The following is a 17233-nucleotide window of genomic DNA, read 5'->3' on the forward strand; positions in this document are numbered from 1 at the left end:
CTATGTGGCCAAGTTCGGGTAATAGGTGTCTTGGTAGAGTCCCAGGTGTCCAACCCGAGCTTTACCATGACAAAGAAAGCTCTAGGTGTCTCAAGGTACGACAAGTGTCCTATCGACACGTATATGCTTTGACAGGCATCTCGAATTCTATATAAGGGGCAGGTTAGCATTTAATTCATACTTATGATTCACTGAATATCCAACTACCCTCTGGATCACACGACACAACTGACTTGATTGTTGGAATTACAAACACAGGATATCACCTCAGGCCCCATGACCTTGCTTTCCCTCTTACAAGATATGTCCAAGTTGCTCCAGAGACTTAGGTGCTTTTTGACCACATCACCATGCATACATCATATGTGAGAGGAGTAATACTCTACATGTTGGTTGACCCTGTGTTCACTCACAAATAATTATTATGCACAAGGTTCAAAGTATCAGAAATGCCAAGTGTACCGGAAAGGCAATTTTAAGAGATGTATTAGGATACACCTTGGATACACATGCGTATCGGAGAAAAACTATGATATCCATAGATACACTTGGAAACACTATAAATACTTTAATAACTTATAAAAATATATCAGTAACACTAAATATAAGACCTCAATGAGGTGTATATACATTAAATTAATATATTTTAGTGGTTTGATGAAGAAATATATTATAGCTAATTATAATTTCACCAAAAATCCTATGCTTAACTATAATTTATAAATTATAATTCTTAAGATTTAATGTTTTATGGGATGAGAAAAACCCAACTCTCCTATGCAACCATAAAACATGCATTGGCACGACTTCTATGTGAAAATATAATTAATAATTATTTTTTATTTAAATAAATATTATTTATTATTCATTTCCAAAAATTATAAAAAATAAATAAACATTATATAATATATTCAAAAAATAGTTTTTAAAGAAGAAATTTCAATTGGTTTGTGGATATGTTAGATCATCCATAGAATAATATATTCAATCATTGTGATCAAATGTTAAAATATAATTAATTATTTATTTATTTTTAATTCTAAAAATATAAAAATAAAAAAATAATTATTAAAGAAGAAATTTCAATTGGTCTATGGATATGATATATCATCCATAGAATTATAATATATTCAATTGTTGTGATCAAATGATAAAATATAATTAATTATTAGTTCTTTTTTTAATTCTAAAAATATAAAAAATCAAAAAAATTAAAGAAGAAATTTCAATTGCTCTATGGATATGATAGATAAATCCATAAATCTAAAATATATTTAGTCTTTATAGGTAGAGAAAAAATTACATTTTCAAATTTTTTGTTAATTTATTTTTTCCCAAATATCTTCATGAAATTTCCATAAATCTAATGATAACACAAAAGAAAATTGTGATTTTGAATGTAAGAAATGTAGATCAACATAAATTTAAACATTAAAGAAAAAAAATCATAAGATATTATAAAAGATTGAAAAAATTTACCTATTTTTGCCATATTTTTCAAAATTGAAAAATATTTAAAAAAAATAACGATTCACACTTGTTTTTTGCAAACTTTTGCAAATCTAGAACTCTATGAATGAAGTTTGGAGTTCTAGAGTCATTTAGGGGTGAAAGAAGGCTTATTTCGGGGAAAAGAAGCTTGTTTTCCCCCTTTAATTTTTTTTTTTAGTTTTTGGCCGTATCTTTTTTATCGATATGCTACCAATACGCCCCCAATACACCTCTAGTACACTCCGACACACCCCCAGTATGGGTCCGATATGCATGAAAAAAAATGAAACATCTTATTTCCATGCGTATCCTGTATCGATTTTTCAAAAATACGATACGATAAGGCCTGTATCTATCAAAATTTTAAACCTTGATTATGCATACATCAATGAGAGACCATTTCTTCAAGTTTCAAAATACTTTAAGGAGAAGGTGCGATTATCTAGACCCAGTCTATTAGCCTGAAATTTTCTCGTCCAAGATGCATGCATGATTATCTAGACCCAGCGCTTATATATAATGTTACTCAAGAAATTCTTTGTAATATTGTGGTCGTAGAGTTGAGTTCAAGTCAGAATCACTTACATTGTTCTTGTACATAATTAGAATCTAAAGTCTAATAATATAGTTAATTAAATTTAATCAAAATGTTGTTTTAGAGAGAAGTGTTAATTATTGGATGACATATAATATACCCATCTACATTCTTTCAACTTATTACAATACATTCCTTCCAATATTCAATTCACTAATGTGCCCAACACCATATCACCTTCGATATATAGGACAAATACATATATCTATGGTTAATTATGACATAGCCATTATTTACTTATTTTATCACCTCTCTCTCTCTCTCTCTTTCTCTCTCTCAAGTTATCAGTCACTGGCTAGTTGCAAGTACCAACGGCAAATCCTAACCTTTGTCCAGGAACATCATAAATCACCTCAAATGTCCGTTGTTGCCTGTTGCCAAAGATGACCATTTGGCTATCATCTCTGTTTGCAGCAAAAGCCAAGCAAGCTTGAGATTCACTTAGGACAGCAAGAGCTCCTGAAAATGGGTCCACCTGGAGGTCTGTATCTCCATCAAAATGCAAGACGATGCTAGGTACATTCACTGTGTCTATGTTGTAACCGCTCAAGTCATAGCATGTGTCGTAAGGTGATATTGGTGGCGCCAGCGGGTAGTTTGACTCTGACATTACTTGCCGGAAGGCCGACCGAAGGGCATCATAGGCCGACGGTGGTAGGCGAGTGACAACAGTGCCAGAGTCTATGATGGTTCCAGGGGTTGTAAACACTGAAGGATCAATGGCCAATCTTTGTCCCTCAACACTTATTCCTATTAATGAGACGTAATAGAAGTTTGGGTAACCGTCGGGATTTGGTATCAACTGTGTGTAGTTGACGTTAGAAGAGGAGGTTGCACTGGTTTGGTCACCAAAAGCCAAGTACCCAATGGAGCTTTTTGAACGTGGGAGACAATAAGAGAAAATTTTTCCGTATGTGCTTGCCGTTTGAGACACCAGAGATACTGGGGTACGCCCTAAACCAAGAAGCCCCGCCACTGCAGCACCATTGAGACTATTATTCTGACCACACCCAAATTGAAAACCAGGGAAGACATCGGAGGGCGTTAGCGTGAGCGTTTCTCGTCCGAAGAGGCCGATAGAGAAGGATTGATCACCATAACGGGCTTCGTAAATGCAAGCAGAGTTGCAGGGAGGAGAGTAGAATGTGGCCGAGTAGACATGAGAGCACTCGGCTGAACCACATGTGATGCCGGAATAAGATGATGACTTGGAAGGGTCGAAGGTGGGCCCCGATTGTTCATAGCAGGTTGGACTATTTGGACATGGTTGGCATTGAATCCAAGTGAGGTCGCTACCAGTGTCCATAGCCACCATAAAATCTTGCTTCGGTGTGCCCAGTCCGATGCTAACAATGTAATTCCCAGTTCCAAGGGCGACGCCAGACTTGGTAGGAAGTACTGTAGCCTTGGAGTCTCCAAGAGGATGTTGCTGATTGTTGATTAAGGAATGAATGGAGCGAACTCGGAGTTCATCTAGGAGGAAGATTTCCTGCAGCCTGGGAATCGTCTTCCCTTGTGTGCTTAGTGGCGAACAGGGCCCATATTTGTCTATTAATTGCAACTTTCCAGAATGATTGAAACCTGATGAATTAAATTAAGCAACCTCGTCAGGCAGGTATATATGTGACAAAAGGATCCAAACCTAGCAAGCAATTATCAATCTAGATCACTAAACAGCTTTTATATGCTTCTTGCAATGAGTAGGGATCGATCGATCTCCTTCCAACCAAAACTGTCCCAACGCTCTTCCAATATGATCTGTGTACGCACATCTTACCATACACGGATCATGTTGGAACAGTTTTTGTTGGGAGGAGATTGGGACTCTCTTGCAACACATTTAACAAAACAGCTGGCTTCATTATTGTGTACAAACTCTTTATTGAAATGTCAGATTGAAGTAGGGACAATCTATATCTAAACTATTATAAAAAAAAAAGTGTGAATGAGAGAGTGAAACTTTTGTTTGTTTAGCATACTCTAAATCTTTGATTTGGTCCATATCTAATTGTAAGGACAAAAATATAATTTGAATTACAAGTTTTCTCCTTATTCAACCTCTCTCATTATTATGTCTTGTATTCTTGAATTTGGTCCATATCTATTTGTATTCACCAATACCAATACATTAATTCTATTAATTGGATCGATCTATATTCAATACTTTTAGCAATATGAGTATATAACATACATATTTTTTAGAATTGATCCAAAATGGAATTATTCTTCTTCCATCCTTGTGGAGAGTAAGCAATAATTCAACATCTAGGTCAAATGGATCAATTCAAGATGCCATAAGATATAAATACAAAAAATATAGAAAATTGGGAACATCCCTTAATTTTTGTATTCATCATATTAAAGAAAAATAAGTGCAATAAATAATTATTTTTACTAATGTTGGAATAAAATATAAATTTAAAATCTATCCACAAATAAAAGATATTTTTGTGGTGGCAGGTCAACAATTAAATCTATTAACTCAAACGTTTCAACCCTTGATATCATAATTAAATAAAAATATAAAAAAAAATACACAAAACGCAAAAAACATTATGTAATAATACAAAAAATTGTAAAAAACATTTAGGCACTTATTAACCTTTCAGATCATGTGTCAACCCTTGATTTCATAGCTAAACAATAAATATTAAAAAAGATATAAATACAAAAAATATAGAAAACTAGAAACTTTGTAGAAAACATTTGGATACATCGCTAATATTCTATATTAATTATATGAAAAGTTAAACACAATAAACAAGAATTATTTTTAACTTTTATTAATAATAGAAATAAAATACAAAATTTAAAACTAACCCGCAAGTGAAATTATTTTCCTATTTGATGGTAGATCAACAATTCAATCTTTGATGTCAAATGTGTCAACCCATGATGTCATAATTAAATAATAAAAATTAAAAAATGATAGAAACACAAAAAATATATAAACTATGTAGAAAACATTTGGGCATATCTCTAATATTTTATATTAATTAACCATATTAAAGAAAATAAGTGTAACAATGAATAATTGATTTTATTGATGAAGGAAATAAAATACAAATTTAAAACCAATCTAAAAATGAAGTTATTTTCCTATTTGGTAGTGAGTCATGAATTTAACTTTTTGGGTCGAATGTGCCAATCTTTGATGTCATAATTAAATAATAAAAATTAAAAAACACAAGAAAAACACAAAAGTATAAAAATAATACAAAAACATTATAGAAAATATTCAGACACATCTCTACTATCATATATTCATCATATAAAAAAAATAAGTGTGACAAATAAGTAATTTGTATAAACATAGAAATATAAAAAATATATATATAAAAAATTTTGGAAATTTATCATTTATTATTATCGTCGTCATGAAAAATTGCCACGTGCACAATTACTAGTAATAAAAAATGCATATTAAGAGAGGTTGCCTTTTGGAATGATCACTTCAGCTCTCCTCCACATGTTTATTGGCTGAATTTGATGGGTGTTCTACAGCTGTGTGAGACATATTTTAGAACCCATTTGGGAGGGCTTCAGCTTTGGTTGAATAGCTTTAGAAAAGCTACTAAAATTAATTTCATCAGAAAGTTGATTTTTCAACTCAACAACAGTAATTTTATTTTTTAGCTTTCAATGGTTTTCACCAAATATAACTTCATGGCTTTCCATGTGAAACTTACTTTGCAATGCTAGAAACTGCTGCAGGACCCTCCCAAACAGACACTTAGATGGAGAACAGAAGTGCACTAGCACAAATATGCAGTCTAATTTCCTCTAAGCAACAACAACGAAAATTCCATATTTACCTTTAAGGGGCGATGAACAATTTATTGCTCCTCCATAGGCCTCAACATTATACCAACTGAAGAAGATAAGCAAAGGAAGAGGAGAGCATAGGAGAGCTCTAAGGAAACAAGTATGAAGAATGGCCATGATTGGCTTGCACTTGTGTAACAATTGCTGCTGCTATACTGCTATTTATAGAGGTAGGGGATGAATTCATAGGGCCAGGAATAAGCATTTAATTTATCTGGCTTTACCGTTTAGGCAGGGGAACTGAAAGCAATATTAATATCGCTTTTGCAAAAAAAAAAAAAAAAGAAGACTTGCGAAAGACTTTGAGTAAATTCACCCGAGAGTTAACTCTTTACTTTTTCTAGTCTATATACCATTATTTCCCAGACAAATGAATGAGCAGTAAAATTGGAATTTGGAATTTCCCTACATATATCCATATGGTTGGGATATGGTTGACTGTAGGTCGTCGGATCAAGACAAATAAATGCTCATCACAAATGAAAGTTGGATCCAGATCTCTATGGAGAACAACCAATCGTTGTAAAATAAAACATTGGTCATCATTTTACTAGACTAGAAAACAAGTATATATAAAACAAATCATTAAGGCTCAGTTTGGAAAGAGAAACTCTCATCTATCGAGTTTGTCATCGATCGCTACCACTATAATTTTTGAGGTGCAGAATGAAGAAGTACAGCAAGGGTTGTTATTTATTACTTAACTTTACATTCAGAACAGGGAACTAAACTTCAAAGGAACCATATATTGTCATAGTGGTGTGGTCCAGACTGAACAAATTATTCCGAAGCTTTGAACAACTACTCCAAAATACAGATTGTTTATGAGAATGAGAGTTTCAGTAATTTTGCGAGAGCTGTATAATCTTCAATATATAGACCTTAATTTGCATTTTCGATTTATAGTGTAAAATGTGTATCACAAGCTTGAGTCTTGTTGATACAATCTTTATTAGTGAGGTAGCCGAATTAATTCTTCTAATCATCCCACTAGTGTTGCCCACGAAACTACATTCGTCTCTCGTGGCTACTGTGCTGAATACCACCTTCCAGACTACCAGCTGCCATTCTTCTCTTTCCTAAAAGCTCACCCACCTTGTCAATGGATTGGACATTGGATAAGTGTGTGTTTTGGCTTTTACATTGTTCTGGTTTACATTTTGCCTCAATTTTGCTTTTTCACAGCCCAAACCTTGAATGAAAAATCTTAGGGTCCCTTTGGTTCACGGCCAGAATCGGAATCCTCCGGAATCAGAATCGGAATGGTCTATTCCTGACATTTAAGTCAGGAATCGGAATTGGATTCTAATTCCTGCTGTTTGGTTCAATTAGAAGCTGGAATCGGAATCAGCCAAAATTTCTAATTCTGCCCCTGTTAAAAAAGCCTCAAAAACATCCACTAATTATATATTTTCAACATATACACACATTGGGAATTCATGTAATTAAATTAAACCGGTTCTGTCATAAGAACTTCCCTCTTATGACATCTTTAAAATCAAATCATCCTCACTAACAATTATGATTTATGAATTATATCTAATAAAACATGAACAAATTCATGGTAGTTCAACACAGTACCTAAATATTGCATCAAACAAGAACAAAACTCATGAAAACAAAATTGCCAAGCCACTTGAATGATTTTCCATTGGAGAAGTGCACGTTTGCTATTAGGATGAGGACAGGAGCATAATGGAAGTCACTATCATCAAATAAGCCTTCAATCGAGCCTAATCCCTAAAAGTTTGGCAGTGAGCTCCAATGCAACAATTGCAGCAGCATTTGCAGGAAATGCTCTTGCTAATGTGGGACCAATGCCAGTGTAGCATCCTTTAATTCCCTTCATCCTGTATATCTATAGAAACAGCCCTGATAAGAATGTGCCATAAGGTGGTTTGAACATCCAGGATTCCAGGGGGAGGAAAAGAACTACATATTACCGAGCTCAGTATGCGAAATGGATTTCTACTAGAAGTTGAATCGGGTGCAGTATGAATAACAGTCTTTGCCACATCAAAGGGTAGAACCACGGACCAGTACTGTCAAGAAGACCAAATATTGTGAAATCCAGTCTCATATGATTCTTATATGCATTAAGTTGTCAAATACTTACTGCAACACCACCAAGCCCACCAGTGATTGTACCAATCCCTGCATCAATCAATATATTTGGCAGATAGCTATAGACAGATGAAGCAGAATTCACTTGCATGTACATGTAGTAACGTGTATACTCATAAGTGCTGAAGAAGATCGCATTTCCAACAGATCCTCTCAATAAAGTTGCAGTACCTCCACGAAATATACCCTTAAGCTGAGAATATAGATGACAATAAGTACCAATCACATCATTCTCCATGTTTCAAAGTAAACAGAGATATTATCTTACCCCCTCACTCTTAATTGTTTTAACAGCACAATCAAGAGGACTACTGTATTTGTCACATTTTCCAACAAGCGAATCAGTCCCTTGAACTTGCATCCTACACTGGAAGATCTCAGTGTCAGATGCAGAGATATGGCCAACAGACAATTGAAATACAGGAGGGCAGCAATTCACCTAAGCTGATTATAGCTCCGCCATAAGCTGCTGAAGGAATGATAAACTGAAGTTGTGGCTTACTGCTATTCAATTCTCCCTTCACAAACAAGACATAGTACAAGTGTTTAATTAACCAGGGATTAAAATTAACTTTTGTAAGTAAAAATATATGCAACATCAACTAATGAGGTTATAGCCTGCAACAACTTGTTTCGGTGTTGAAAAAAATCAATGAACAGCATATTCAATCACTCTATGACAGAGAAAAACCTGAAGTGATTTTTTGGTTTGGGAATAAATGCCAAAAAGAATTGAACTTTCGACTGCCACTCCAATAAAAGAAGTTGCACCTCGATATAGTCCTCTAACCTGTAAAATAGCATAACCACACTTCATTATTTAGAATCAAAATTATGGAAAAGGTTTAGGTTTCTCAACTATATTATAAATTCACAGATACAAGTACTGTTTAGACCATCTGACATGAAAAGAACCACTAGATGCAGATGCACTAATAGCAACCCCCCCCCCCCAAAAAAAAAAAAAAATGAAAAGAAATAGATGCAGAGATATCAAATCAATGCAGTACAGCTTGTTTAAAATGAGATGGAACTCCCTTCTTAACAACAATACTGGTATTTTTTCTATTAATGAATATCATGGTAAACGTTTACAAAACTCTATTATGCTATTAGCTTTCTACCAAAAATAATAATAATATGCTATTAGCTAAACTTAGGAAGACAGTATTTTATGTACCACATGCAGGAGAAGCAAAATGCTCACATGTTGGCAGGAAAATATCACTCAGTTGAATTTATCACCCACAAGATTTCTACTCAATTTCTATATAGAAGGTCTGCAGAGGACACAATGGCAAAGTTACCTCATATGCTCAAGTTGTCTAACAAGAACAGATAGAATGACTGCATATACACTGCTTGTTATCCCAGTTGACTCAGATATCTCAAAATGAGTGGACACATAGGAAGCGGATTGTGTAGTCAGTGACACAAGAGGAAGCATTATAACTATAACCAAGCCTCCAATAACCTGGAAATAACTTATCAGAAATCACTTAAAAATGAAAAGAAAGACAAAAAAAGAAAAGAAGAATAGTATACTATCTATGCTGGAAATAATAGTATTTCCCCTTCATTTCCTGTAAAAGGGAGCAATAAGAGCAGGTTGTGCTTCTATTTGTTAGTATTTAGACAGAGTTCTGTTTCACCTGTATAGATGCTAAGGTGTTTGGCCCTTGCATGGGCACAACTTGAAGCAAGCTTCTGTCCTGGAAACCAAAAGACAACTCATAAGGAAAGACAAATACCAACAGCATGTGAAATTGTATACTATCTATGCTGCATATACAAAGAGTTCAAGCCGCAATAAAGAAAGACAAACCGCTTTATTTGAGAATTTTCCTTTTTTCTGTTGCTTCTCCTGTGGATTGAATCGTAAGTACTTGTTAAATCCTGAATTCCTGAGTTTTATTGTAAGAGAATTCTAGTAAAATTTCAGCCTCAGTCTGGAGTGAAACAAAATTAACACATCAAATAGTCAAGTTTAAGACAGCATGTACACATCATTATCTTCGTACCATAATTTGACTATTAACAGCTTAGGGGTGATTGCTTGGTGGAATGGTAATATCATGAGTGAGAGAACATGAGATCTAGCCCAAGAGTGGTCGCTTAATGCAAAAGACGCTAGAGGCTAGGTCCATATCCAGCCCAGCCCTCCCAAGATCCCAGATAGCTGGGACCAGAATTGGGTAATGGCCTTCCTTTATAAATCTAGCTACATCATTGTTTATTTTAAGCAACTTTACAGAAAACGATTTTATTATGGATCATTCCCCCAAGCTTAGACCCTAAATTCCTCATTCCAAGAGATTAAAGTTCCCATTAATTCTGTTAATACATGGATGGCAAAGAATATTTGTTTCCTTGGTGAACAGATGAACAGTAGGAAAGCTTCAAAGGGAATGCTAATACCAAACTACCAATATTTGACAAATATGGTGATGCAGACAAGTGCTATACCCAGATTTCTCAAGTATATTAAGAAGAAATACTTCAAATTACTCCGCATACAAAATAACTTCTAGGATATTAAGAAGAAATACTTCAAATTACTCCGCATACAAAATAATTGTTAATTATTACTATTATCTGGTCATCTCTGGTCCCCCTGTACAATGGCCTAAACAAGGTAAAGAATGGGGAGATCTGCAGGCTGTAGCAAGGGTGTTGTGTTATGAGCTGATTGTTGTAGGTGGAAATACTGTCATTTGGAAAAAAACCTTCAGATGATTCATGTATCTCTGGTCAGAATGAGTTTGGACTGGAATTGTGCACTGACTCTGATGACCCAAATTATGCATGGTAAGCTTCATAAGTATCCACGGTTAGTTTCTCAATTTGGTTTCAATACACCCTCAGTTGCAGGAGTAGGATCTTAACATATTAAGGTGTCACTGTGCCTTCAGAGATTTGTTTCTGTTTAGCATGCTTGCATATTATGCATGTATTATTTTTTTTATCAATATATTATGCACATATCATATTATGTACAAACTCCACGATCGACATGTTTTGGAGTAAACATTTAGAACTTCACACGGTTAATAATTTCTAAATAGATAATTTCTATGCAAATAATTTGCCATTTTCAGAGAACGAATATGGAATTTGTATATAAAATGTTTTCTTTACCTTTATAAGTCATTTCTATGCAAATAATTTTAAAGAAAATATTTATTTTTTGTCTTTTCTATGTATATAATCATAGAAAGAAATGAGAAAATAGAGGGAAAAATAGAAGAGAGAAAGTATAAAGCTGAAGAAAACAGGTCTGAAATTCAATTTAGACTCCCTGTTTTGAGTCGAGGTTGTTTAATGAACCCATTGTTTTTGTTTTATCTCCTCGAGCCAATACATGTCTAAAGAACGACCCTTGTTTTCATTTTAGATTTACGTCGACAAGCAAGGCCATGAGTGAGAATCACTCTTCTCTAACATCATCCCTCAAGTGAATCTGCGAGAACACTGGTACATTTTCGATTCATCAAGTGAAAATCACTTATATAGTTAGAATTAAAGCTAAATATAATAAATCCAATTTAATTAAAGGTTATTATGATTTGACTAAATTGTTATTTTAAGGGATGGGTGTCAAAAGAAAAATTTCTAAGTGCTCATTGAATGTGCTTATAACTTCGATTCATCAAGTTCTAAAGGTTAATTATGATTTGACCAACCTTTAGAATTGTTTCCTATGTCCATTAAATTTTTTGTAACCTCAATTTTACCCATTTATACTCATTCATCTTAAACATTATGTTATTTTAAGGGATGGGTGTCAAAAGAAAAATTTCTAAGTGCTCATTGAAGCGATTATAATCAGTTTACTCCCCACTTCTGCAACAAATTAAAAATTGTTGACGAGGTAGCATTAAAGGCTGTCTCTTTAGTAGAGTAGAGTTTGGGAATCATTTTGCAAGGACTACCATCTAGCCTCTCCCAAGAAGCATTACTACTTGTCGCCGTTACTCATCACCAGGAAAATCTCTCGCCGTCGCCAGCAATAGATCAAACAATAAACAACAACGAGAAAGGACATTTTTCCATTCTTCCCATTTTGAGATGAACAACAGAGTGGTTCCATTCATGGTATTTATTGAGTTTATTGGATTTTTTAGCACAATATCGTGACTTTAATTAATTAATATTCTTTGTGTATTTCCATGGTGTTGTGTGGAACTGAAACCTGGAGTTTCTTTCTTCAGAGTTCAGACACCATTTCAGGCCTCTTTTCTCACAAGAAATTTAGCGCAGTGATGAAAATGTTTAAGGATTTACAAGATGGAAGCAAGGAGAACTTCAACTCTCTAGCCTTCTAAAAGTTGCCGCAAAAAGTAAGAAAGAAGCAATACGTTCGGTTATTTGGTGTATATTTTGACAAATTTAATAAATGGTAACATTAACGGTTAAATGCCAATCAGGTACATTTAAGTAGTTTTAGAGGTGTAAATCAGATCGTGCCAAGCCTGGCACAATGGTCTGGGTCACGCTGGGCTTGGGGTTCAAAGTCCATGGACTGGCATCACACAGACCACAGGCCCATAGCAGGCCACGCTCAGCCTGCCCAAGAACTATCTGTTGGGACCCCCCCCCCAATGGCTAGTTTCAGCTTTTTGGGAGGCTTTTTACAGAAATATCCCCCCCCCAACAGCTATAAACAACTATATAGAGGGTATTTATGTATTTTGGTTATGGGGAGAGAGAAAATGACACAAATGCCCCCCAATAACTATATAATAGCTAGTTTATAGGGGTATTTTGGGTAAAGTGATAATAATTTTACAATGACCAAAATACCCCTCCCAACAATTAAAAAATTGCTAGTTTTTAGGGTATTTTGGCAATTAAATTATTTTCAATTCCAATAAATAATCCTATCCTCCACCATTCTCATCACACCAATTCAACAATTCTCTTAATCTCTTATCTAGTTATCATACTCTCTCAAGTTTCAATCTCCCAATCTCTAATACATTTTCTGAATTCTGATTGAATGATTCTCTAATTCTCAACTTTATTGAAGTTTCAATAAGAAGAAGGCTTGCTCAACCAGCTCAAGTATCTCAAGTTAGCAATTTGGGAGGCTTGGACTCTTGGAGTTGAAAGGCTTCAACCATTAAAATCAAGTTGGGATTCCGAACCAGCAAACCGGGTAAGTCCAATTAAATTAAATTTTATTTTTTAGAATTTAAAAAAATGGTTAGCTCCTCCTAAAACCAATTCCCCAACATGTTTAATGCTGACAATATTCAATCGCAGCATGATAGTGTTAGCACTAGTATGAATACTATTGATATTGATGGAACTTTCACCCCTAGTACTAATAATAGGGGAAAGAAAAAGAGGGCATCTAAGTTGATTAGCCCGATTTAGAAAATATTTAAAGTATAGGAGGTTAAGGGGAAAGGAAAAAGAGTTGTTTGTCAAAAATGTAGGCAAGACTTTAGGTATTGTAGCAAGGGTGGTATTGGCCATTTGGGCAGACATTTGCTTACACATGAGAAGGAAGAAGAACAAGAACAAGAAGGGAGAGAAACAACACAAACACAAATTGGGCGGGGGGTTTTGGTATATTTAAATATTCTCAAGAAAAAGTGAGGCAAGAATTAGTAAAATACATTATTCATGCTGAACAACCATTTTTGTTAGCTGAAGATACTAAACTTGAAAAATGGTTATGTAATTATGTAAATACACAATTTAAAAAAGTTTCTAGGAATACTATTAGATCAGATGCTTTAAAAATTTTTTTATTCATATAAACAAAATTTAATTTATATGTTATCAAATCTTAATTATAAAGTTGCAATCACTTTTGACGTTTGGACTTCTAAATTTAACATAAAGTTATATTTGCGTTATCAATCATTTTATTGATGAAAATTTTCTCTTTTTTTGAATTTTTTATTTTTTTATTCCATGTCATTTTTTTAAAGAACTAAGGAGATGCTCTCCTTCCTCAATGATCTCTTCTCCTAAAATTTATCCAAAACTACCTCCCCCACTTTCTCCTAAATAATCTCCAATTCCTATTTATCCCCTAAATTATCTCTAATTTACTAGAGAATTTCTCTCCAAATTATCTATAATTCCTATTTATCCTCTTTGCCACTTTTTATCTACATCTATCTAAAGAAAGTTTAAATTAAAATTTTAAAAATTATTTAAATATTTTAATAAATTATATTATAACTTTAAAATGTTTATTAAAAACACAAAAAATAATTATAATAGATTTCGTAATACTCATATTATTAATAATTTTATATTTGTACAAAATTCATCACGAAATTATGTACTAAATATCATAAATCATAAAATACTAAAAATAGATAAATAATTATATAGAAAAATATTTAATATTCTGTAATAACTTTTAAATAAATAAATTCAAATAATTTTTTCAATATTTTATATATTATTTAAATACTTAAATAACTAAAAATTTTAAACAACGAAATATTTAACATAACTATATTTTAAATAGTTAAAAAAACAAAATTATGCAAAAAATAAAAAAAAAAATCATAACATAATATTCAAATAAATAATAATTAAATATTTTTACAAAATTATGTAATAATAGTATAAAATTTAAAATAATTATTAAAAAAAATAATTATAATAGATTTAATAATATTATGAAATTATATACTAACAATATAAATTATGATTTTTCAGATTATTCAAATTAAATGTTATTCAAATAACAGAAATTTAACCTTAAAAAATAAAATATTATTTAAATATTTCAATAACTTAAAATCTTAAACTCAAATGATGAGTATTTTAAATATTTTATATACTATTTAAATATTAATAACTAAATATTTTAAATAACAAAATATTTAACATAACTATATTCTAAATAATTAAAGTAACGAAACTATGCAATAAATTAAAAATTTTAAAATAAAAAATCATAACATAATGTTAAAATTAATAATAATTTAAACTTTTACAAAATTAATAATGAAATTATGTAATAATAGAATAAATTATAATTTTATAGATTATTAAATTCAATTAATAATTAAAATTATAAAATTTAAATAAGGATATATTTAAATAACTAAATAATTTTTTCAATAACCAATTTCACTTATATCAATTAATAATTCTAGAAAAATAATTTTCAAAAAAATAATATTCATTAATAATGATTTTAAAATATTAATCTATATTTATTATATATTTAATATACTAAAATTAATATTTATTGTATTTGCATAAATTATTTATAGTTTTTATTTAACAAAAAAATTTAATAATTATTGGATATTAAACTACTGTTATTTAACTTTTTAAGTTTAATTTATTATACTTATTGTATTTACTGTATTTTTGTTGTACTTTATTCATTGATATTTATTAGAAATTAAACTATTATTTGAGATTACAATATTTATTGACTGACTTAATATATTTTTTTAGTATTTTTAGTATTTTTGTGATTATTGTAATTATTTTATTTTTATTATCAATATATTTTCAATTATTGTGCATTTTTGCTATAAATTTTTAATGACTACTGGATATTAAACTACTTTTATTTATTAGATATTAAAATATTAATTTTGATGAAATTAGGAGTGTTGATCACAGCCTAGTTTAGTTTGGTTGTAGACTATTTGGCCAACCAAATTGACATGGTCAAGTTGGGGAGTTGGTTACCAAATCGGGTTGTATTAGTTTTGGTTGATTTTCGGTTTGCTCAATTGGTTTAAAAGATTATATTGAAAACTTAATTTTAAATTTTAAAATTTACATTAAGATTATTAAAAATTAAATTTATAATATAAAATATTTGAGACTAAGAAATATGGGAATTTCCCCACTTTCCTGTATTAAAAAAAATTATATTTAAAATATAAAAATATTAATATATATCTATGATTGGGTCATTCGATATTGGTCAATTTACAAATGGCCACAGCAAAACTTATCTCAATTTCAACCGGAAATATTAGAAACTAAGCAATTCGGGTCGAGTTGGTCGGGTTGGTTGGTTTCATCAATTCAATGAACATGCTTAACTGAAATAGATTAGTGTTATTTTTGTATTATAAAAAGTTATTAAAAGTATTATAAAATATGAATAATTAATCATTTTTAAAAAATTAGAAATATAAAACAATTGTATACTCTTATGTGTTTTATTGTTTAGCTTTGTTTAACAAATCCCGTGCATCGCACGGGTCCATGCTAGTATACATATAAGAAAGAACAATTAAAATGTGAAAGCATAAGAAGGAAAAGCATATTTTTGTTCCTATAGGACAAACGCTTTTGACGGAGAACCATATTGTTTTTGAGATACAAAACCTTGAAGTTGTGGTCGCTCATACAGGCTTTTGTTCCTGATTCTAAAGGGTGGCCTATATATTTCCTTGAGAAATTGAATTGGGACACTATTCTAGATAGGGGTGGCCACGAGCCAATCCTTTCACGAGCTATTCGAGCTCAGCTCGGCTCAGTTTAAACCAAGCTTTGAGCCTGATATATAGGCTTGTTTGCTAGTTGAGTCGAGCTCGGGCCTAGTGAAACTCGGCTCATGAGGCTCGCGAGCCTAGTATTAAATAAATAATTTTCATTATACATACATATATACATACGTACGTACGTATGTACGTACATACATACATACATAAATATATATAATAAATAATTTTATTATTTATATAACAATATTTTTGTTAATATAATATTTTTATTTTTTATGTATAATAGTAAATAATTTTTATCATTCTTAATTTCTTGTATATAAAATAAAAATAATTTTATAATTATTTATTGTATATAATATTAAATAATTTTTATAATTCTTAATTTTTTTGTCTAAAAAATAAAAAATAATAATAATTTTATACATATAATTTTTGTTTTTCAAAAAAAAATTAACTTATAATCGAACTCAAATTTGCGAGCTATGAACCAAGCCGAGCTACAAATAAGCAAGTATTCAGCTCAGCTTGGCTGGACTCGAATGCATCCCTAATTCTGGATGCAAAGGTTGCATCTACGCAAACCCCATAACCTGTGAGGCAAAGCCTAATCAGGATCTCCTACAGACACCTACCCATAGGATACTACTTGGGAACATCTCCCATGAATGTTAACATGTTCCGGATGTAGAGAGCTGTAGTGTCATGTGGGTAGGCAATTACGCATGGTTAGGATACAATTAGCAAC

At 31.8% G+C, this 17233-nt stretch overlaps 2 protein-coding genes across 2 annotated transcripts; both read right to left on the reverse strand.

Annotated features, from left to right (window-relative positions):
* Positions 1-2159: 2159 nt before the first annotated feature.
* Positions 2160-6055, reverse strand: LOC104604072 (aspartyl protease family protein At5g10770-like). Its single transcript, XM_010268303.2, has 2 exons — positions 5902-6055; positions 2160-3667 (listed from the first exon to the last, which is right to left on the reverse strand). Exons 1-2 carry the CDS (start codon positions 6026-6028, stop codon positions 2382-2384), a joined length of 1413 nt encoding a protein of 470 aa, XP_010266605.1. The 5' UTR covers positions 6029-6055; the 3' UTR covers positions 2160-2381.
* Positions 6056-7409: 1354 nt separating this feature from the next.
* LOC104603911 (mitochondrial arginine transporter BAC1-like) lies at positions 7410-8825 on the reverse strand. Its single transcript, XM_088902216.1, has 5 exons — positions 8727-8825; positions 8475-8553; positions 8028-8397; positions 7855-7953; positions 7410-7769 (listed from the first exon to the last, which is right to left on the reverse strand). The coding sequence occupies exons 3-5, from the start codon at positions 8271-8273 to the stop codon at positions 7635-7637; spliced, it is 480 nt and encodes a 159-aa protein (XP_088758342.1). The 5' UTR covers positions 8274-8397; positions 8475-8553; positions 8727-8825; the 3' UTR covers positions 7410-7634.
* Between the last annotated feature and the right edge of the window lie 8408 nt (positions 8826-17233).

This window comes from Nelumbo nucifera, chromosome 3 (genome assembly GCF_055504915.1).
Source record: "Nelumbo nucifera cultivar China Antique chromosome 3, China Antique-T2T, whole genome shotgun sequence".
NCBI lineage: Eukaryota > Viridiplantae > Streptophyta > Magnoliopsida > Proteales > Nelumbonaceae > Nelumbo > Nelumbo nucifera.

Bases quoted from the DNA above. Each gene is read 5' to 3' on its own strand.
- LOC104604072 (XM_010268303.2), bottom strand. From the start codon at position 6,028: ATGGCCATTCTTCATACTTGTTTCCTTAGAGCTCTCCTATGCTCTCCT. The intron at 3,668-5,901 runs GTAAATATGGAA...TTAATTCATCAG, and splicing joins TTGTTCATCGCCCCTTAAAG to GTTTCAATCATTCTGGAAAG.
- LOC104603911 (XM_088902216.1), bottom strand. From the start codon at position 8,273: ATGGAGAATGATGTGATTGGTACTTATTGTCATCTATATTCTCAGCTT. The intron at 7,954-8,027 runs GTAAGTATTTGA...TCTTCTTGACAG, and splicing joins GTGGGCTTGGTGGTGTTGCA to TACTGGTCCGTGGTTCTACC. The intron at 7,770-7,854 runs GTAATATGTAGT...CTGTTTCTATAG, and splicing joins CATTTCGCATACTGAGCTCG to ATATACAGGATGAAGGGAAT.